Here is a 23,149-nt window from a genome sequence, read left to right as displayed (position 1 = left end):
TTAGCCTATCAACATTAAATTATATTAAGAGAGGGCTTTGTTGGAATGAATCTCTAGCTCTCAAGAGACAAGAATGAGTAATTTCAATGTCACACAAGTTATAGTGCAATATGGTGCACATCAAGGAAGYCAGGTCTACAATGAACTGCTTTGGTAACATATGTCTAAGGTGGAATTATGAAAACAAATAACAGCAGCTAGCAAGGTCTGACCACATGTGTCTTAAAATACACCAGAAATTCTTCAGAGTGGAGTTCTATTCCCTGGGAATGTTTGYACAAACTTCTTGGCACTAAGGGACCTCCGTCTCATTGACTGTGACYCCTGAGCATTACTGTACTGTAAAAAAGACAGTAATAAAGATGAGCAGCTGAAACTGTGGTACAATAAAACAGACTCAAGTGATRTTAAGGATTATGACAGTTGCCAGGTGAAGAAAAACAGCCAAGAACGAAATGCAAAGGCAATAAAAGAACTATGTAAACTTTAAAAGAGAGCTGCTTTCTTATCTGTTAGGAAACATCCTTTATGTGAATAAAAGCTTGAACTCTTCAAGCAGGTGAAGCAGCAAAGTAAAAGCATAAAACATTATTTTATGAAAAAATAATTATTATAATAACTATCTTTAGTAATCTATAATCAGTAAATCACTGAGTATCACCTTAATTACAAAAACACTTCACAAAATGTAATATGAAATATACTGTATATGCATCTTTTATATGCATAGTATGGGAGGGCTCCTGGATTTTRGTGAACTAGCAATCATCAAAAATATTTTCTTTTTTTCCTATAGTTCAGAGACTAATAAAAATAAACTAGGAGTAGATTGTGTTTCAGTAAAGTTTCCATTTGGTCATGAAGGCAAAAAAAAMCCCTCCTGTTTTATGCAGAACTGTCTGATCCAGTACCAGCAGTAAAAGCTTTTCCTCATACCAAATCTTATACATAAGCCCTGCAGCTTCTTGTCTTATAAATTACAACAAAAGAGAAATCAAAGATGAGAAATAAATATAGAGATAGTTCAAGGAAGATAAGAGAAAAAAATGAGTAACAGAGAAGTGTAGGTCAGACAAGAAGAGAAAGATATTCTGGACATGTTATCATAAAACAAGAAAATTACCTCTTAATTGGGGAAGAAAGGCAGGCGAGCCAAATAACTCAAGAGAGAAGAGAGAGAATGTAAGAGGGTGGCACAGGAACCAACAACTAGTAAAGGACAAGACCACAGCGATTTTTTAAAATCTCTAACTGCACTCAAATAACCCCGGATTTGATGTACTGGTATAGGCAGCACTTCATAAAACACTAATTATCCTCACTGCTTAATTACATCCGTTCTTTCTGAGAGCTTCAGATTCCCCATTCCACTCACATACCTTCTCCTTACAAAATCCCAGAGGAGAATGGTATGTCTGCAGCTCAGGGCAATGTGCGAGTGCCCGGCCATTGCAAAGAGAGGCATCCCGGGAGTTCAGGCACCACCAGAATTAAGTGGCATGAGGCAGAGGTTTTTAGGGACTTACTTTTGGGCTCCTGACCAAGTATCAGCATATCTACGTTAACCTAGCTGTAAATCCCCATAAAATACATGAAAATGACAAAAAATGCCGCTGGATAACAAAAACTGTATCTAAATAATGAAGYTAGAGGTATTTGCAGGTATAGCTCTCATTGGATGAAGTAATTTTTTTCTTAAACCACAGCTTCTTGTGCAGAGGAGCGTCATGTTGAGGAAGCAGACGCTTTTCCGTGTTTCCTGAGCAAGAATGACACATTAACTTCCCCCACTTCCAGAGACGACTGTTGACACTGAACCTTTGGTGTGAAGTCATATGGAGGACTTGCTCCATACGACTGGAGCTGGTTGGTCTACCCTGGTCGGTCTCTGCTCTTCCATAGCTGAGTGGAGGCAGAGTTCCAGCTAGATTACTGCATGTCTGGAAATCCTGGAGAGCCTCAGGGTGCATGTATGCGGGCACAGCAACTCTGCAGCATGTGGGCAATGATTTCAGCACTCCTGGCAAGCRTCAGGCCTACCACAGATGAACTCAGGGCTACCAGCATTGCCATGGCTTGTCTCAGTGCCCAGTGAGCACAGTGTATCYTGAATAAAGTACATTTGTTTTATGTACAAACCAGGTAGTCCGTTCTTCCCAATGTTCCCTAAGTCAACAGCAGTTATATCACTTTGCTAGCAGCAAATCCCAAGTTTTTGTATCCCAATCATGTTAAGAATATTCAGTTCTTTTAGAAGATTCCTTCCTTGTTTCCCCTGAGGATCTGTCCTCCATCAAAGGAGAGATGAGTTATCTGGGAGCACATTAACCCATGTTCTGTCACAGGAAACCTGCTTGAATCACAGCTTGAGCTCTTTACTGCAGGGGTTCCACAAAGTTAGAACTGAGGGAATATACGACACAAAAATAAGCAGATATGGAGGTAAGAGTATGTGCTAGCTCTCTGTCACAGCATTTCTGCAAAGAAAAATACTAGTGTAGTAAGCTGGTGGATACCTGATCTTTTTCAGGTTTAAACCAAAACAGAAAATTATGTCTGAAAACAATTCAGCTTCAGAAGAAAAGAATTAAAGTCTAGAAGTTCCAATTCTGGATTGCTGTAGATGAGGAAGAGTAATTGATAAGATTGCTTAAGGCTATGTTTCCATGATGGATTAACAAGCCAGATGATATTCTGCCCTTGTCCCCAGCTGCATATATCCAACCACTACCGCTCCCTGTCTGTGCAGCACTGACATCATCCAACACAGCAATAAGCTTGGCCAGGGATCTAAACTGGCAGAAAAATTACCCAGTAAAAAACTSTTTCCTTCTGGTCTACTTTCCAAATGAGCTTGGCTCAATATTTGACAAATGCAAGTGCATTGTAGAAGAAGAAAAAATACTTAGCTTGAATTGCAGCCCTTTCCTGGCTATAGCAGCTTTGTGAGGGCTTCCCACAGCATCTCCTGTCTGATGTCATGTAAGTCCTTCCTCAAGACTTGCAATGAGCAGCTTGTCACTGCCTCTCCCCTGCACCAAGGGATTTCTTTTTTTTGTAAATAAGSCTCACAGAGTGTTTTCTTAAGTTGATCTATCAAGTTTATTTTGTATGAACAAGGTGGAAAGATGATCATAATATTATCCCTTTATCATAATGAAGGTCAAAGCGCTGTAACAAGGCAGCAGTGATGACTGTATAATGGAAGAAACTTAAATATTGATAATTATTAAATGAGTAAAAAGGTAACTGTACTGTGCTATTAAGTAATTAGTATAATAAGAACTCATGATTAATATAAAAATAGTGAAACTAGCGAAGAATCACTAAAAAAGATTGCTGCAGGATTTAGGTCTTTATCATTCATATAGCTAGTATTTAGGTTATCAAAAAGGAAAATTACTTCCCTGCCTACATAGTGAAAATGGAAAACAAGGAAGGAGTAGGTACCATATATGAGAGGGGGAAAAAAAAGTCAGTATAATAAYATTCAAAAAAAGAAGAAAAATTTCAAAAGCGATGTTAGTGGTTCTAGTGGTGGGTTAAGTAAGATTAAGAAGGAGTGCTTTTGTCAGCAACTTAAATAATTTCTTACCAATAGAGAAGTTATTTACCTGCTCTTTGCAAGCACACACAGTTGAGGCCTTTTCTGAAAGTGGTTGTTAGAAGAAAAGGTGTCAGAGTGAAATGGCAAATGAGGCAGAAGCAAATGAAGCAAAGAACAAAAGCTTTCATTCGAGAGCTCTGCAGGAACATGAGAATCAAATGGTTGTGCAGCTAACAAAAATATACAATGYCCTATTAAACTGTAGTAGCCTGCTTCTCTTACTGGCTCTAGCCCAATTTCTGTGATGGAAAAGAATGTTATTTGCTTGTCGGTTACAACTTTTCTGAATGATTATTAATTCAGCTATTATTTTACTGTACCATTTTACCTAGTTTAAGGCAAGCCTTTCCAGTTAGTATGAAGTTTACTATTTTGTGCTGGGAAAAAAAAGGAGTGAGCCTGTACATCATTTATTAACAGAAAGAATATTGATATGGACTTTTTTTAACAGGTTTTGAGATTTGCTGTTAAAAAGCTGAAGGACTATTTAACTGTTCTTTTTAACTGTTTGAATTGGCAAGTACTCAGACAGAAAGCACAGCCCTTGCACTATGTCACTAATATACCAGCTAGTAATTACTTCTTCAAATAAACTTGAGTGATTTTTGAACAATTAAAAAGTAAAACTGTTAGATTTTGCACATTCTGCATGAAAATAGAACTACAGATAACAGACATTTAAAAAGAAATAAACTGCAAGTAATTTTATGATCTTTTATATCCTGTGTGTTTCTGAAATAAGGTCATCCTTAGGATTTTCTATATTCTCTTCATATKTTCACTTATATGAACTAGGGAAAAAATATTCTTGTCTCTTCATTAAATCTTCATATCTAATTCTTGCAGATATGGAAATTTTAAAAAGAGGTTTAAATTTCCCTAAGATYCTTGAATGAACACTCAGATCCATGTGGAGCCCCATCTCTTTTCTTCTAAGGATGTGGAGTTTTAAATGCATGTGTGGTTGTGCATCTTTTATCTATTTCATCTCTGTCACACAACCTAGAGACTGATGTGAAAATCACTGTGAGACCAAAGGCATTTTGTAGTACAGTTAAGGAGCTCTTCATTTCTCCATGGAGAATTTTAAAATTCATTTAAAAAWTAAATTTAGCAAATTATGTAAGTTGATAACACTCTAGCAAAATACTACAAAAGAATTTCCATAATTAAACTCTTCCAAAAAGTTGAATAAAAATAATAAAAATATTAAATTTTATAATTAATTAAATATTAAAAAATAGAAATTGAAGTTGGAACATATTAATTTTTGTCTCGCTGTTCCAGAACCRGATTATATTATTCAGTTCATCACACTTTAATGTTAATCCATAAAAAAAAAAAATTGGTATAGAAGGTTTCTTAGCAATTTCTTAGCAATTGCAAGTATATACAGATTTAAAAGATGAAAAGAAGACTTTTCTTTCCCTTTTGGGTACTGTAGCATCTAGAGTGAGAACCCCATTCATTAGAGTTTTGCTGTCCTGGGAGTAAGCAATCCCAAACCATTCCTGCCATTTTTACCTTTTCCATCCCAGTGGCTGCACCACTGTCAGCATTATTCTGGCCTTCTGTAATGTTTAAGTTTAAATCCTCTCTTCACTATAATCATCTGAACTGAGTTTCATTATGAACACAGTATAAAAATGCCATAGGACATTTTGGGGAGGAAAATTTCTAGTCATTCCTCCATTTATTGCTTCTTTTCTACTGTAACTTTGAATATTTTCACCTGTCATCTTCTTCCATAACATATTCCAAAGGAAGTAAAGCAAGGCCTCTGTCTCCCACACCCACCAGCAGCTCACACGGTGCTTTCTCACACATGGTCCCTGGAGAACCCAAAGCCAGAGTCTCCTTCACTGACTAAGGTTAATGCTGTAACCCAGGCTTCTACCTCTAACACTGCCTCGTAACCCATCCTGATGATTTTATCAAGAACAAAAAAGAAGTATAAAGCTTCCTTCCTCCAAGACACCTTGTAAACTGCTAATTGCTAAAAGAAAGGGAACTATTTGAGGTAAGGGATGTGTAAAGATTGTCATATCTTAATGACTCCCATYGATCTGTCCTACAAGATCCTAATCCCTTAAGTTTCTTAGGAGACTTAGCTGTTTTCCTATTGTTGCATTGTGAACAAAATAACAAACTATCCTGAAATGATAATTGCAGAAATAGTCAGTAGATTATTTTCCAAGCAGAATAATCTAATCCATTTACTCTTTCCTGTTATGGAAGCTATTTCAAAGAAGCTCCAGCCCTGCTGCCAGCCCTTCTCAGCAGAATGACAGTAACGCCTCTTACATTCTTCACCCTGCTCAAGACATTTACACAGTAAATACCTTAACATGACGATTATTCCCAAATTGAGTTTTCCATGAATTTGCTTGCATCACTGACAAGTACACCTAAAAAATCACCATCCTTTTATACCTCTACCCTCATTCCCTCCTTTAGAAACTATATAATTTATTCTGCAATATGGTTCTGTTATAGGATGATACACAACTTCAGTATTCATCTCGTTACCTTCAACAAGCTCTATTTATTCATCTCGTTACCTTCAACAAGCTCTATTTATTTACAAAAAAAAAGCCCCCAAATTCTGTCAGGAAGTCTCCTCTTCCCTGCAGCGCAGGAACACTACACTACTCACCCTTTGAGAAGTTAGCCTCTGATACCACAGATTAGTTGCTCTTTTCTCTTACAAAGGGTGCTCAGAAACCTGCACAACAGGTTGCGGGGCCATGCTGCACACAAGCCTTTGTTTCAGTACAATTTTCAGAATTAATCAGAAACTCGAAACTCTTCCRCAGAGAAAGGCCAGCTCCACTATTCAGTCTTGATCCTGGAGGGTGCTGAGCACTGCAGCTCTCACCACATACGTGGATGTAGATGGTTGCTGAAACACGACGCAGTTTTCTTAGGTTTATTATCTCATACAGTAAGGTCTTACTTCTCGATTTCAGCTTGATGCCTAGTTGTTGTATTTATTTTCAAATCACCATTATTATTTGACATTATCTTACTATTTACACCTGTGGAAAAGCTTTCTTGCCAAGTGATGTCTGTTTTTCAGGTTGAGCATTTATATTAATATAACGCTGACAGAATGGGTGTAGAATCAAGTTTCTAGGTATTGAAATTTAGAATAGAAAACTAAGTATCTTCTCTGTATATTCTAAGTAGAAAAGAGACTGGTAAAATCATGCCGTTCTGCTTTAACTACCACAGACAACAGTGATTCTCGCAGTGGGGGAAGCCRTTTGCTTAAATTCTTTCTTGTGTTGCTAAGATACTATGTGAACAAAATTAATTTTCAGAAAGTCCTGTGGAGCATCTACCACTACACCTATATTACAAGCAGGCAGACTGAGACAGAGAAAAATTCTCATTGTTCATCCACAATTTCATATAAATGAATAGAAATCCTAAAATTAGTAGCTGCTGAGATTATGGCTAARTTTATCCTAAGATTATGATTGAAGAATTAGTAGCTATTCATGCAACCAGGGCAGAGGTTTTTTGCTTTTCAAAACTCTGTTTGTAGGTTGTAGTGCTGAGCAGTCCTGTAACTATTCACACGATGTATTAGACAGGAAACAAAAATAAGAATAATGATCTCCAGAGGTCCCTTCCAATCTCATCCGTCCTGYGATTCTGCGATTTTTGGCTCAACAGGTTTACATGGAGCTTCAGAAACTTACTCCCACTGCCAGTGATATTAATTGAAAGAGATTCTCTCGTAGGCCACTTTGTGCTGCTCGGGGCCTGTAGCACAAGGACTGGGCCCTACGGCCGCCTCCGCAGCCCGGGGCCACTTCAGTGGCGCTTTGTGCTGCTGCGGAGATTAATCCGTGTGGAACTAATTGCAGGACTGTGGCCCAAGTAAGGAACGGGTCTAGTTCTATTTGCTTATTATCCAGTTGTCAAAATGTAGTGCTCATTAAGCCCAGAAACAAAGAGTCCAGATGGATTCTTTATATCTCAGAAATGTGTTTCCCATATAAAAAGAAAATAATCAGTAACACTGCAAGGGAATTTAAAACCTTACTGAAAAGAAGGAAACTCTGAGGCAGTTTTTTATTATTTTTCAATGCAGAATAATGCAGAGGGCCTCTTCCTCTAAACAGTTTATGATTTATTTTCGCTTCAAACCATAAATTATGCAAGATGCASTTTCACTACGTGAGTCCAAAGAACATGAATGACGCTAAAACCAATGTGAYCTAATCTCTTCCATACTGTGAGCTGCAAGTATGGCTAATCCCTTAACTCCCACCCTGTAACATCTGAATTTGCTGTCCTATACATGAGCCCTCTGGATTCCTCTAACTTAACCACCCTGCTGCAGTCCATGACCGGGTGACTGGACAGCCAGAGGTCACGACCGTGGGACGTAGAGCTCTTCCCTTTCATCAGCAGGTGGCAATAAGCTAGTGCAGGAGCCATAATACCTTAGATAAGRAAGCAGAAATGTCCTTGATGGGCATGAAGATTTTATCTGCAACTTGAATCTATCAAACTGAAAACTGATTAAAAATAGAAAAGCAGAATTGGTTAAAAAGTGGAATGAGAAGATATCAGGAGCTTTCAGCAAAGTGTTCAGTTTTATAAAATCTTTAGGACATACTCAAGTTGTAACAGGTTCCTTAAATAAGCCTGAGTGCTCTCCTTAACAACACCGAGGACATAGCTCCACCATCAGCTTTGGGGATCTAAGTCCACTTAGCTGCTAAAAGGGGCCTCGTGAACAAGTCGCCTTGGGGAAGTGACCCAGCTGCAATTTAACCCAGTAAAWTAAATTATTTTTGAAGCAGGATCAATTCCCCGATCCAACTTTCCTTATAACCACAAAATCACAAATGSCAGTACCAGATAGAGGGCAAGAACATGGACCCYGAGTGGGAAAGCAGGGAGGAGGTTTCAGCATCCATGTGATTACAGTGTGTTCCAGAYAYAACCGTATGCTACCTGGCTGGACAGAGAAAACCTGTGTCAAATAAGCACCAAAACTCGTAATACTCAGTAAGTTGTAGCTAGTTGTGCCATTTGACCCTACAATGGCCAGCAGCTTGTGTCAATGCATAGTACAAAAATACAGTAAGTGCTAGCTCAGAAGTTTGAGTTGCCACAAATGTCAGTCTGACTATAGCATCTGGTTATGCATCCATCTCAAGCACCACTTGTCTGTTCCTGTGAAACAAATGGATTCASACACCCCTTTCCCCTGCTCCTTCAGGCAGCAAAATCCATCACTTAGTCATCCAGTAAGACCTGCAAACCCTGATGAGCTTTGCAAGTGCCTGCACTTCTGAAGCGAGACATTTCCAAAGCTGCTTGCGTCCTGGTGCTGCTGTGTTGCCTAAAGTCCCAACCACAATGGGATTCTCCACTAAGTTTCTCCTGGTTATCTCATCCAATCTGCAACATGCCTATAGGATCAGGCCTTACACATAAAACAGGCATGGACAAGACTTCTGAAGTCAGAGGCTAGTATGTATATGCATTGCATATATGGTTACATTCTAATTATCAAAAGTCAGCCCTCAGCTGCTGAAATAAGAACTGTTTCTTTTTCATTAATGCTCAAGAATTACTATTTACATTAARCTAGATCTTCAAAAAGGATAAAGCAAGCAATCTTTTGAAACTGTTCTACCGAAAAACACATGGCATTGACTTCAGGAAGACTATTCATATTGCTAGCTGATATTTGAGAGAGAATATATCACTGTGGCATAATAAAACCTACATGTCTTAATTAGCTACTTCAGTCATAAGTACTGCATAARTATTTGTGTTAATTTGTTACTAATCCTTTAGGAGAGAAAATTCACARTATTTTTTCCTTCCCCTCAGGTGTAATCCTTGGATTTTCTCTTCGATCATATAAGATGAGTTATCGGGAAGTCAAGTACTTTTCATTTCCAGGAGAGCTGCTCATGAGGATGCTGCAAATGCTGGTCTTGCCACTAATTGTATCCAGTTTAGTTACAGGTAAAAAAAATATATTTTTTTCTTTCGGAAGTCTTCTTTAAAATAATTTGATAAAGAGGTACACAGTAAATCATAAAAAAAATGCACACTCTATATGCTAGAACAAAAACATAATAGCCTACAGTATGAGATATTGCTGCTAATGCTGATTTGGATAGACTATCAGAAGGTCTGAACTAATACACAAAGTATTTAAAAGATGTTTTTCCTTGTTCGAAATCACTCCAACTGTGCAATTTATTGTATGTAGCTGCTATGAAGMAGTTTGTACTTCACTTTCTTCTCTTACTTTCTAGAGTGGAATTTCTCCTTCCATGAAATCCTACTGTTAAGATAAAAATTTGGATTTGGAAGATAAATTGTCCTATGCAAGGATTTGCATTTACTTATTTTCTGAATTTAAACTTTCTTAATCAGAAAGGGTGATTGGCAGAAAGGGTGGAAAACTTAATGCAATTCACAAATAACAAATTTCAACCTAAAAAAATCYTTAAATTACAACAGTATTATGTGCTTTTTTCATGGGATTATGCATATTTTCCAATTTATTGCTAGCAATTCCAGAAAAACTCTTTTCTATGTGGAATGAAACCTCATTAGCCTACAGATAAGTTAAACAAAAAGATGCTCATAAATATTTGATGGAGAACTGTCATACTCAGGTAAGTATTTGCATATTATTTAGCATTTGCATTACAAACTATTATCTTTACAAATATGCAATTGTACAATTGTATAGATAGACACTCTTGGTTGATGTATTTAACTATATTTATAAGCTAATTCAGAGGATAAGTGTCTTATGCTTCTCAAATCAGTCTTAAAACCACTCCRTGATGCATCCATGAGCCACATTTTATATTTTCTCTATTTTATTTGGTGGAGCTATAACCATAAGACTCCTCTCAGGTACTGCACACTGATAAAATTACTTCTTCCCATTATAAATGACTCGAATAAGTATTTTAGCTGTTTGTAGGCATGTGAGTGTCTCCCAGAAATGATGGTCTGAGTTTCCCTTTGCAGTTGGAGAGTTGGCAGACAGGAACCTCATGAGGTTCAACAAGGAACCTCATGAGGTTCAAGTGCAGGGTCCTGCATCTGGGGAGGAATAACCCCAGGCATCAGTACAGATTAGAGCTTGAGCAGCAACATGGAGAGGGACCTGGGAGTCCTGGTTGACACTAAGTTAACCATGAGYCAGCAGTGTGCCCTCGTGGCCAAGAAGACCAATGGGATCCTGGCTGCATCAGGAGGAGTGTTGCCAGCAGGTCAAGGGAGGGGATTCTGCCCCTCTACTCAGCTCTGCTGGGCCGCACCTGGAGTACTGKGTGCAGTTCTGGGCTCCCAAATTTAAGAGGGACGTGGAGCAGGGGAGTTGGACTAGATGTGCTCTAGAGGTCCCTTCCAGGCTTAACCATTCTGTGATTCTGTGCTCAAACAACTGGTTATTAGGATAATATCAGCACATATGGTCTCTGATGTGATGTCTTAGAAAGACTAGTCAATATTACTTTTTTTTTCAAATTATTTGGATATCAAAGAAATATGAACAATAAAAATGAAGTTATAATTACACAAACTGTGGGCTTTTCTAGAAGTGATAGATAAATTCAGAAAGTGGAGAGTTGGAGAGCTGTTATAGACACACAGTTCTCAGTTCCTCACAGATGCTTCAGAAAATAAATTGTAAATGCTGAAGTCAGCTTATCTGTAAAGACTATTTTGATATTCAAAATATTCCTGAAACAAATAGAGCAGGATCTTATTCAGACCTTTAAGAGCACATAAACTTAAACTTACCAATTGCCATTACTGCAAGTGGCTAAAGCAGGTAAGCACTTTTCTGCAAGAGATTCAGTCTTCTGATATGGATGTTACCAGGCATGTGCTGACATCTGCTTGGGAGAAAAGAGAGGTTATTTGCTTACCTTTCACCATCTTTTATTGTTTATAGAAAAAGATGATTATATGGATATCTGTACACTTCATCGTTTATGGTTTAGGCACAAGTCCAACTGCATACTCTATGTTCATCTTTTATTCTGTGTATTCTTACAAATATGAGAACTTGTAAGTCAATATTCTCAATCAGTATCTCTTTACAAAGTCCAAATACAGTCATAGTGTATGTAGACTAGTGTATAAAGGCAGCATAAATAGCTAAAAAATATAGATGAATTTCCCATTAGGATTTTTTTTTTTGGTACCAGATCTGACCTGAATTGTTAGACAAATACAAGGCTGACAATTTTGTCCCATTTCTGTTTTGAATTTGCTGCAGTTTAAGAAGTTTAAAATACATTATACTTTTTTTATTTCATCRTAATTTGAAACATTTGACATAAGCAGTTTGCTTGACCTAAGTATTTTAAAATATCTRTTGCCCATAAACAGGATAAAACATGAATATATATGCATATGCTAACAATTTCACTCATTATGAAATAGGCATAGACTGCAAGATTTGCACCAGCATTCATTAACATTTTTTTGAGCTATTACAACAGGACCATCACGCAATTGAAATTCCAACCTTTATAGCTGGCCCACAAGTGTTGTCAGCATGTTTCAGTTAGGAAGGTTATACTTCACTGTATATAAGGCATCACAATGAGGTGCCCTTTCCCAGCCAAATTATATATTGCCTGAAATCAAATTCACATAAATGATTCATGAACAGTCTTAAAAGCATAGTTRGAGCATGACTATTTCTCTGAGGGATATTTGCAAGTATTTTGCACAATTTTAGCCATATCTAATTTCTACTAACATGCTAGATCTCTTTCCCCTAAATTTCTCAAGGTTGGAATTGAGTTTTACAAGAACCTCTACTATTAAGTGGAAGTAAATTCTGATTAACCCCTTGACATTTCTTTCCAATATCTTTGCTTTGAATAAGCCCAGAAATAAGCGCAGAAAAGAAAGGAAAAAGAGCAAAGCAGGTTGATAATCTTGTGTTATTGACTAAACATTCAGTCCACATGAACAAGAGGATGTACTGACAAAAGGAAAAAACGCCCTAGGCCAAAATCTTCACCATCAGTGGTGTCTATTACCTGCTAATTAAAGGAATGAAGTTGTACCACATTCCAGCTGTGCAGAGAGAGGGTTTATGAAAATGACGTGTAAGTTCTGGTTTTATAGCTTATTAGTGTAACTTTTAGACTGCTATGCTTTGAAGGCACTTCTGTTTCCCAAATATTGAAGCTATTAGAGTGGATTTCCCAAAGCATCTTAGTATGAGKTTTGTAGCACATCTTTGTTTATATTAACTTCTCATTCTAATTACAATCATACATCATATGACTGTCTTTTATGGACTGCAGAGGGTACAGAAACTTCCTCGACCCACACGCGACTGTGCAAGACCAGACCACARCCTCAACAGCTGCAGGAGACACAAATGATTTTCCTCTGGACAGAGTCAGAGACTCTGCAGATTTTGTCCCCAGATTGTTTCAACGTGTGCTTGTTATTTACCACTACACAAACCATTGAAAGAGTTGACAATATGTATAAATTTCCATTTGTGGATACTTGGTAACTGTTCTCATATTTACATGTGATGCTCTTGATTCCAGCTATCACTGAAGTGCAAGGAACAATGGCATTGGTAAAAACAATTAGTAAGGAACATGGTCTGTGCCCTGGCTGGGAGCAAGACAGAAGACATGTAGAGTGACTCAAGTCATAAAGCAGAAGTAGAGATCACAATTAACAGCCAGGTTGCAGTGTTGGATATTACTTGTATAGATATAGAAGATATAGAAGCAACTGAATTAGCAATAGGCTCTATCACTTCCTTACCTAAGTCAGGAAAAATGCAGCATCTGGATATGAGCAAAGATTCAACTGGTGAAAAGCCAAGTTTTGCCCAAAGCACCTTTTAGATGTAAAATGTGGAAAATCAACGCTATGACATGTTGTTTAACCTTAGGCAAATCATGTTACCCTTTTGTACATCTGCTTTCTTTCAGATGTGTTGCTGGCAAAGTTTTTTTCATAGCTCCTAGGCAGAAACGAAGAYGACTATATACACTGATAATGTTAATGGAGATAGGTAGATAAAATTGTCACAGCTCAGCTAAAATATGTAGTTTGGGGGGTTTTTTACTTATATCACCGTAGAGATGAAAACAAATTTGAGGAAATAGTTACAGGAGGAATGGCATAGGATCATCAGAGACACAGTTATTGTAGAAATATTATGCTCAAAGTTACCTAGGGCTGGCTTGCATCTAGTTATGAGGATATCACCAACAATTATTTTATGAGGATATCACCAATAATTTATATTTATATAAATATATATATATATTTATAAATCCATCTGTTCAACATGAATGTGTTTACCATAAAGTTAAAATAAAATCTCCCCAAATTAGCCTACGGAATGACAGGCGTACCCCATGCTAAGCGACAGGACACATTGGTATCACCTCTGCCATCCACATGACAGTGAAAGGAAAGTGCCTAAATTTTAAAATTCTTCCTGACCCCTCTCCTCAGATAACACAAAACGAGAGACAGTATCTGGTAGACAGAGCTGTGTATTATTGCCTAGCAAAAAAAAAAGGCAGGCAGGGAATGGATTCTGTATCCAGATTTGTGGGAGCAGGAGCCAACTCCAAAAAGCCTTTCTGTAGTTTCAGCATTCTCCTGTCTACTTGCTTGTCCTGTCTGCTGTGCAAATTATGCTCTCACCTCTACAAGGCCCCAGGGGATGTCTGGGTTCAGCCAGAAATACTTAGGATAATTTAAGCAGATGGAAAGTGTCTCCTTGGTGTCCATGTGTGTAAATATTGACTTTACCCATTTGTCTGTTCTGCTGCCTCTTAGAATGGAACCCACCAGGGGAGCAAATGCTCAAGGAGCAAAAGGAGGTGCATGGCAGTAAACTCTTTTATTCATTTTAGCAAATTCATAACCCAGTGTACTGCTTGTGCAACATCTGTGGTACTCAGAGTAGAGCTGGAAGCCGAAAATATTAATGAGYAGTCAGTCTCACCCTTCTGTGTTTGAGCGTAAGGCACAGTTCATATAGTTCACACATGAAAACTGAGAAACAATTAGAGAGTATTTGCACAAGTTAGTTTGTCATGAGAGTAACTCTTCAAATGCTAAATCTGGAAAATTTCCAACGCCCCAAAATTGTCTACTTTTAAAGTGTTCTTTTAGAAGCCACTCAAACCCCATCAGACACAATGCAAAGATTTACATTGGCCTAAGCCAACACCAGCTGTGAACAGGAGAACAGAACTGACTGATTCCTTGTGACTGAGTCACCTTTAGATTTCCCAGTGCATTTGAGCTGCCTCTGTATCTGCACTGGAGGCTTTCTGCTGAAGAASCCCGTATGTCCCCCACAGCAGTAAACCAACTCTCAGTAAACACTTAATACCGTATATAAGGTTTGAGGTAACTGAAGTTCCACTGTGTCCAATCTTTATCAAAATCCATAGCTGACTTAGGAGTATGTTATTTTTTTTTCTTATTGCTTCCATTTCATACACAAAGTGTCATTAAAACAAAAGCTATATATCTTCTTTTTCAGGCAAACCTCCATTCCCTACTSTAAAATGCTCTACAGCATCTTAACACTAACTGCTGAATTATGTGACAGGCTTTATTCTACATTTTATATTCTACATATATTCTACATATCACTTCAGAAAATCAAATAAGCAGTTACATACACTGTGTGAGTAGCTAGACAGCAGTTCTGCTTAATTTGAGCATCCAAATACTTCTTTTTGCACAAGTAAGGGAGCACTCACGCTGGGATTGCATGTGCACCAAACGAAGGCTGGCTTGAAATGTGGCCATGCAAGAGATTAAATTTGTAAAGATCCTCTGTCACGTAAATAGTACCCTTGGTATGAATAAAGAAACAAGTGAAGATAAGTTGYTCATGTCGACCCAAGCTCTGTAATGATTTCTTCTCAAACTAGCACATCACTCTGTACAGTAGATTAGGGCCTACAGCAGCTAAAAATCTATGAACACTTTGCCAAAGAAATATTTTTGCACCATTTCAGAAGGGAGAAAGATGAACTTCATACACCGTTACTGTAATCATTAGTCAGTATTACTGTTTAAAGCACTTGTCTATTAAGTCTGGCACATCACCTCAAATAATTATTTAGACAGGCACAGAACGATGAAAAAAATGGGGTTCTCCTACACTGTTTCCCTCCACAGTCCTTAAGGGAGTGTGGGCAGGATAAGTTTAATATTTCTGTCATGTAAATCTAAAGATTAAAGCCTTTAGCAGTTATAAAAGGAATCTAAGCAGCAGGGCCACTACATTTTGGAGGCTCAATAAAGGAACCAAACCAGGCTGGAAGCCATTCAGTGCCTAGAAGCATTCATTTTCAAGTCAACAATTTAAAACRCAAAAGAGCCATGAGCAGATTCAGTGCGTGTTGGCAATCAATTTGACTACAATTTCCTGAATATATTTCCTGAATAAGTTTTTGCACAAAAAGTGCTCCAGGAAATAATAAACTATAAGCTGGTTGAAAGTCAGAAAGCTTCGTGTAAGAGGGGATATTAGAAAATAATTATGATGTCATATGTATTTGTTCAAAAAATATACCTTTGTAGGGAACTTATGCAGAAAATTCTGGGTCTCTTAACCTATGCAAATAGTGAGAGAATGGTGCTACAGAACTGATCATATGATATAAATATAACTTGATTTGGAACTATTTCAGAAACTATTTGGCAAGAATACACAGTATATCCTCCCAAGAGCTTGAGAGAATAATTTTAAGTGAACCCAGATACCACTGAAAATTGAAGTTCACTGAAAGCAGACATGAAACTGCTGCGTAAAACAAATGTTTAATGTACCATGTAATAAGAAAACCAAAGCATGTTATGCAGCATCCAGTGCTGAAAACTAAGTAGTAGTAGAGATTTCAATGTCTTATTCTCTGCAGGCAGTAGAGGAATGAACAAATAGCCAAGGTCTTCAATAAAGAAAGAAAGCAAAATACAAAAGAATCTCTAAAATCATTGGAGTTTGCTGCTAAGCCTGAATTTAAATGTCATTGCTAAATCACAAGTGTTTTTTTAGTGCACCAATACTTAAAATTGTTTCACTATTCGCTATTCACTATGAAGTATTGAATAATGTTCAAATACATAACATCTAAACTTCACTGCACACAAGCAAGCCAGCAGACAAAACAAAATGCAAGAACTATTTGAAAGAGGAGCTAAGGGTTAAAGCATCTTTCCTGGACACTGAAGGACTGTTTATTGTCATTCCTTTTTCAAAGGCAGAAAGACTAAAAATATCCTTTTTGATTTTTTTTTCTTTGAGTTGGTTATAATTAATTCTGAAGTGTTTACATGAAAATAACATACCTGAAAACTATAACATAAATTTGTTATTACATAAAATCAGCTACAGATGATTGCAAATGGAAGAAAAAGAGACTCCAAACCATCCATTCAAGAGAAAAATGCAAAATGCCCCAAACGCAAAGAAAAGCCTTCTCAGCAGTTTGGGCATCCGGACAAAGTGAGCAAGCAATTTATTCAAGATATTGAAAACTGAAGCTCTAAAGGATGATGCCTACTCTGCTCAATTACTCTATGACCAAAGATAGATGAAAGGCAGTGGTGCCAAGTGCAAAGTAATACACCTGGGAAAGATGCACGTACTGCATCCATGCAGTCATGGGCTCTGCATTAGACTTTAATACACAGAAAATACTTCTCAACCTAACTGAACTGTAGGGGAAGGGAACTGGAGAGCCACGGAAATGCAAGGAGGGACTGGATAAACTAGAACTCTTGGGCTTGGAAAACTCTTCGACTTCCCAAACTGATGTGGAAGGTTCTCATAAAGATCCGCAGAAATCACAATCATTTGTAGAGGCTGAAAAGGAATAGTTCTTATGTAGTTAATAATCATTTTTCATGGGAAAGGAACTGTGGGATGCCAGTGAATAATTAGGGAGATCTATAACAAGCAAAAGGAAGTTCCTTCTCATGCAGCACACAACTGATGCATATTGTACGTTGCCACAAGACTGTTGCAGAGGCCAGAGATAGCATTTTTTAAAGGAAACTAGAGAATTCCCAGAAACAGCCATCTTTGACTACTAAGCATGTTGTAACTAGCAATTTAGGAAGTTTCTAGTTCCCACTGATGGCCCGATGCTGGGAGGACAAGCAAGAGGCTCTGAGCACGATTCTTGTTCTGTTTCTTACAGTCCTCTACAAAGGGGTTGGCCTGACCTGTGGACTAATCCAGTTAATGATTTCCCATAGATTTATGTTAAAACCTCTATTGTTGCACTCCATAGAATTTGCTATCAGATTCAAGATCTTTCTGTAGTTATCCTTAAAATATCACAGAGTAAATTACTCTATGGCTGTGACTCCAGTCAACAGTTTCAATTTCCTGACACAGCAAAACCTTTCTTGAGAGCCAGTTTAAAAACAAGGAAAAACTCTTCCGGAATGTGAGAATCGCCTCATCTTCCACCAAGCATAAATTGTATAAATTGACATGAAATTAGACATAAAAACAAAAGAGATATAAAAGCCGTACATTAAGAAAGAAGGAAAAAAACCCTAAACACAATAAGATCAGCAAATCTTAATTGCAGCACTACTGGGAATTTGACAGATAACAGCAGCAGAAGGGCCACAGTGGTGTATGAAAAAGCAGCACAGCAGCCTGCAGCCGAGGGAACAGTTACACCCAGGGATATATGTAGGTACATGGAGGCTGTAGCTGTTGTTTTCCTACTCCTTTCACCTTTTTTTCCCTCTAGTCTGAACCCCATGATCACATTCCCATTCCCTGTGTGCAAGTGTAGCACAGCTCCATCATATTTGCTTCCTTCTCAGTCTGTTTTTGCTATAAAGGAGGCCAACCACMRTACATAATTGCCACAATCATTCACRAAGACCAGAGGCATCTGCACAGTCATGAATGTCTCTGATGGTGCATTTTGAGGGCACCAGGAGAGCTACTGAGGGTACTTCCACTGCAGCAAGAGTGACACGTCCTTGCCTTTCATTGATGGTGTTAGATTTGACAAACACAAAATACTCTCCAAATGAGCCCATCAGCTACAGAGTTCAGTGCAGAAGGAAAAACCACAGACCAGAACATGTTTGCACAAGCAGAAGGTCATCATCTCCCAGGGACAGGAGACAGCAAWGGTCTCCTCTGGTCCTCCACTCTTCAGCCCTGATTTTCTTTTTCCTCTTTTGGCAGTTGTGGATAGATAAGGCCTTATTTCCATTTAATTCTAAAAAAAAGAGAAAAGAAAAATGCAATTGCTGGTTCTTCAACAAAACACAAAAATGCTCCTGTTCTGTGTGCAGTAAAGGGTCTCTCAGAAGATTAGACAACACATTTTTTAAGAGCTCATATGATAGCTACAAGTTTCAGTTGTGGCCTAGGTCCATTGCATGGCTGTCAACTTTTGGAAGCGATGTGATGCAGAGTGGGACACGTTTCCTCATTCCTCTGTTGCAGGGTTGTCTCTGGATGAGTTCTTGAGCTACCCAAGAATACAGCCAAACATTTGCTAAAACCAGAATCTCCTGCAAAATCCCCAGCCTTTTTTAATCAAGTGGAAAATCTCTCATTTTTCTAGTTCTAGCATTAGTCTAGGCCACTTCTAGATCCTGCCTTAGGTAGTCTACTGGAGCAATCCCAATGACTTTTTTCCCTATTTATAAAAGGTCTTTCGATTATGCTTTTATTTTGAAGTGGCCTTTCTCTCTGCATGAATTTATTAATATTAGATCATATTTTATATTTATATTTTATATATTTTATATGTATATTTTATACATATTATTAATGCCAGCTATCACAATGATGGGAAGTAATAACAACTAGAACAAGGAAAGATCTGTGAGGCAAACTTTTGTCTCATTACCTATAACCCCACATCACGTGGGCAAAGAGCAAATTCTAACATAGCATTTTAGCTCTAATCCTAACATAGCAACAAGAAAAACAGTAGAGTTCTCAACTCTCACTTTCTCAAAACTTTTTAAATTTAATACTCTTTGCAAAGACTCATCCATGGAAGTCTAGTACCTAAGAAAGTTAAGTTCTTTGTCTTCTAGCCGTGAAATAAATTTCAAAAATATTCTCAAAACTCAAAAAGGTCAGACRACAGCTAAAGGGCAATATATTTATTTAGCAACAAAGCTATTTAAAACAGATTTTAAAGTTATTCTAGCATTTGGAGATCATGATTTGCAACTCTTGAGCGGTTACTGTTCTATAATTCTGGTACCAATCTTCACTAATCATCTTCACTACTTTACCGAAAGGCATCACACACATCCCAAAGTGTGATGAATACTTCAGACTAAGTATGAAAAAACAAACACTTACTTAGATGCTTCAGTTAAGTGTGAACACATTTTTTCAGGATCTGGCCCTAATTTGTAATAAATGACATAGCTAAACAATTCATGTTTCTTTAGGTAATTAAACCTTTCCACCCTCAGGCAAATATACCACTAGCTCTTCACTGCTGGTAGATAAAGAAGGCAGAACAGCATAGCACTAGATGTGCACTATTTGCATTAGAAATAACATGCTGACGTTGGCTTCTTCCTACATAAACAGCTCCCTTATTTTCTCCCTACTTCTACGCAAAGCTAAATACTTTATTCTGTCATTTCACCACCCACTCCTAACTTCGATTTGAATTCTCAGATAGTATCAGAGATTCTCGAGTGAATATAGCTSCTTTTCAGAGTTACAAAAAATCGGTTTGGTCAGAAGTTCACTTAATGAATAGCTATTTCACTAATGAATACATTCTTGCACTGAAAATCAGCTTTGCCCAATATTTACAATTACAGTATGTCTTTACTCCATAGGCCTTAAAACAAATAAAGTTGCAAGATTTTAGCTTTCTAGGCCTGGCTAATATCTGTCTAGTGCTAAAGAGGTTGTTCAAAGGGTCTGCATCAGTGAAGAAGATGCAGCTCTCAAATACAAAATACGATGCTTAAAAATTAGTTAAAAAGTACACAGGCTTTTTTTCTGCAGAGTCCAATAATAACATTGATGTAAAAGAGAACCCTTCTCTTCCATCTGTTTGACTTAAAACCAGCTGATATTTTCTTTGGTAGCTCAGCCCTCTCATAGAAATCTGGGTCTTTAATCCTGCCTGCAARCAGATGATGCCCATATGGCAACTACACAGCACGGGGGTGTGTAAGCCAAAACCTGTATTTCAGCCCTACTTAGCAGTGTAAGATGCTGGAAAAGAGATGAACATTAATATTAAAAATCACTAGCTGCTACTGTCAGGCATTCTGGTGGAAGCCTTCACTTCTTTCCATTGCCTCCTGCAAGTCTGCGGGGTGGAGAGAGACAAAGCAAAAATGTGAGGCTTTGATGTCGTAAGGCTTTAACCGAATCAGTGACCCTAAGTTCAAAGGCCACTGAAACAAAAGAGAGGAAGAAAGGAAAACAAAAGCCTCTTCACGGGAAACTCCAACTCGACACTTTTGTAATGAGCTCTCAGAACAGCCTTAACATTATTACTGAATTATGAAAAAAACCCTAAGGACAATGCCAATTAAAAGAGGAATAGACTAATTGCAGCTAAAGTAATAACTTCTTAGTATTCAAAGTCCATTACCAGAGGACCTTAAATTCATAAATAAGAGCCAAAATTCTCCTAAATYTTATTTGAGTGTTATCCTTTAAATTCTTGGGGACTTAGGATGTAATAAGGATTTAGTCCTATGGTCTGTGAAAAAAAAAAAGAAAATTGTCATGAGGCTATGCATTGGGATAGTCTTACCTACTAATAAGACAGTAACTTGCACATTGTTGGTGGTGTATTTATAAGACTTAGTTCATAAATTTTAAAATTTCTACATTTTTTTTTCAAATAATGGCCACATCAAAACTCCTGCTCTTGAAGAAGACTGCTTTAATTTATAGAGGAATTCGCAGATTGTTTCTAAACTCTCTAATAATATAAAATTTCGTTTTTGATAAAATATAAAATTTTATGTACAGTTTTTGTATTAACATAAAATTTGCTTTTTGATGAAATATAAAATTTTACATGTGACTTTTGTCGCATGTAAATCAAACTCTTTGGATTATTTGAAAAAATAAGCTAAAGATATTCTATATTGCCAAATCCATTATTATTCTGCAATTTCTAATGCAAACAGCAACCCACTCCATGCAATTCCTTTCCTCATAGGTAGATAAAATTACCTCATCTTATTTTTATGAGGACCACAGAAAGCCTCAGGCCTCATGGGTCTCACTGGGTCCTRCACCGAAATCCTTATGAGGGATGAATGGTGAAGTTTGTCTTTCAGAACACACTTCCCAAAAAGAGGATATTATGTCTCTACTCCTGATTTCACTATCACCACATTTTTAATCAGAAAGGGAGCAAGGTAGCTACATGCAAAGTGATTATGTTGCCTCATGTAATTACAAATAGCACTCCAACTTGGTGTAAACTAAAATTATACTCAAAGCGTTAGAGGAGATAAGTCAGAAAACAAACTGTGATCCAGTCAAGAGTAGTCCTGAAAAAATACCTAGCATTATGGAAAGGAATGTGATAAACTGAATGGATTATAAGAATATGTGAACATGAGCAGTGTATATGTACCATGAACAACTCAGATCAATTCTACCATTAATTCAAATCTTAGCTGAGTTGCATTTGACTGGGTAGAACTTGTCTTGAAATGATGGCTGCTACATGAGCTCTATAAAATGGATTTAATTAGCATCAGATGCTAGGGAACAATCATCCAAATTAAAGAAATTATCATTGCAATTGCTTTTTCTATTGGAATTTTTAGCGAAGAAGCCAAGAACTGCCTGGCCAATAATACTGGATCACTTTTTCAATGAGAAAATGATGCCTTCAGCATAGGGCACATCCCAAATTAGTAAAACATCCTAAATCCCATGTCATTTTGCACACAGATGGAGTCTGCCTGTATTCTTTTTAGAATGGTAATCTTGATTTTTCATTCTTTAAATACTGCTCTCCAGATAGAATTAAATTCAGTTCATTTCGAAAGCAAGGCAACAAAAGTGTCTCTTCAGTCATCTACTACATGCTGAAGACGTAAAATCAAACACACTTTTACATGAGATTGCATTACGAACTGCTGTCCCTTTAGGGGTAACTTTAATCTCACATCTATAGTCTAAATTATGTCATGTTATTTTTTCAGTAGCAGCTAAATTAGATGAGGAATGATTTAGCATAATAAACAGTTTACAGCTTCATCGCATGGGAGACATCCACTTGAATAACAGAAGTACATTTGTGGAATTTTAATAAGTGCTGCATATATGAAAACACATCTTTGAAGGACTCCAGGCATTGTCTGCCAAAACTCAGACCAGATTTTTAGCAGATTGAAAGCTTCCACATGTATTTCAAGATATTGCATTTGGACTTTTTGAAGCACAGAGTAACGGACTTATCATCCTTCAAAAAGGAAAGGATTTTGTCAGTGGCGTATAGTCAAGATACAGTGTAT

General features: G+C 37.4%; 1 protein-coding gene across 1 annotated transcript in view; it reads left to right on the top strand.

Moving 5' to 3' along the window:
* SLC1A3 (solute carrier family 1 member 3) overlaps window positions 1-23,149 on the top strand; it is a 55,050-nt gene that overhangs the window by 10,178 nt on the left and 21,723 nt on the right. Inside the window, exon 3 of the mRNA XM_026037977.1 lies at window positions 9,470-9,607. Within this exon, the coding sequence (XP_025893762.1) occupies window positions 9,470-9,607 (138 nt within the window). The remainder of the gene's footprint in view (window positions 1-9,469; window positions 9,608-23,149) is intronic.

This window comes from Nothoprocta perdicaria, unplaced genomic scaffold (assembly GCF_003342845.1).
Source record: "Nothoprocta perdicaria isolate Ctin4 unplaced genomic scaffold, notPer1 scaffold_1, whole genome shotgun sequence".
Classification (NCBI taxonomy): domain Eukaryota; kingdom Metazoa; phylum Chordata; class Aves; order Tinamiformes; family Tinamidae; genus Nothoprocta; species Nothoprocta perdicaria.
This window is presented reverse-complemented; position numbering and strand designations above follow the sequence as displayed.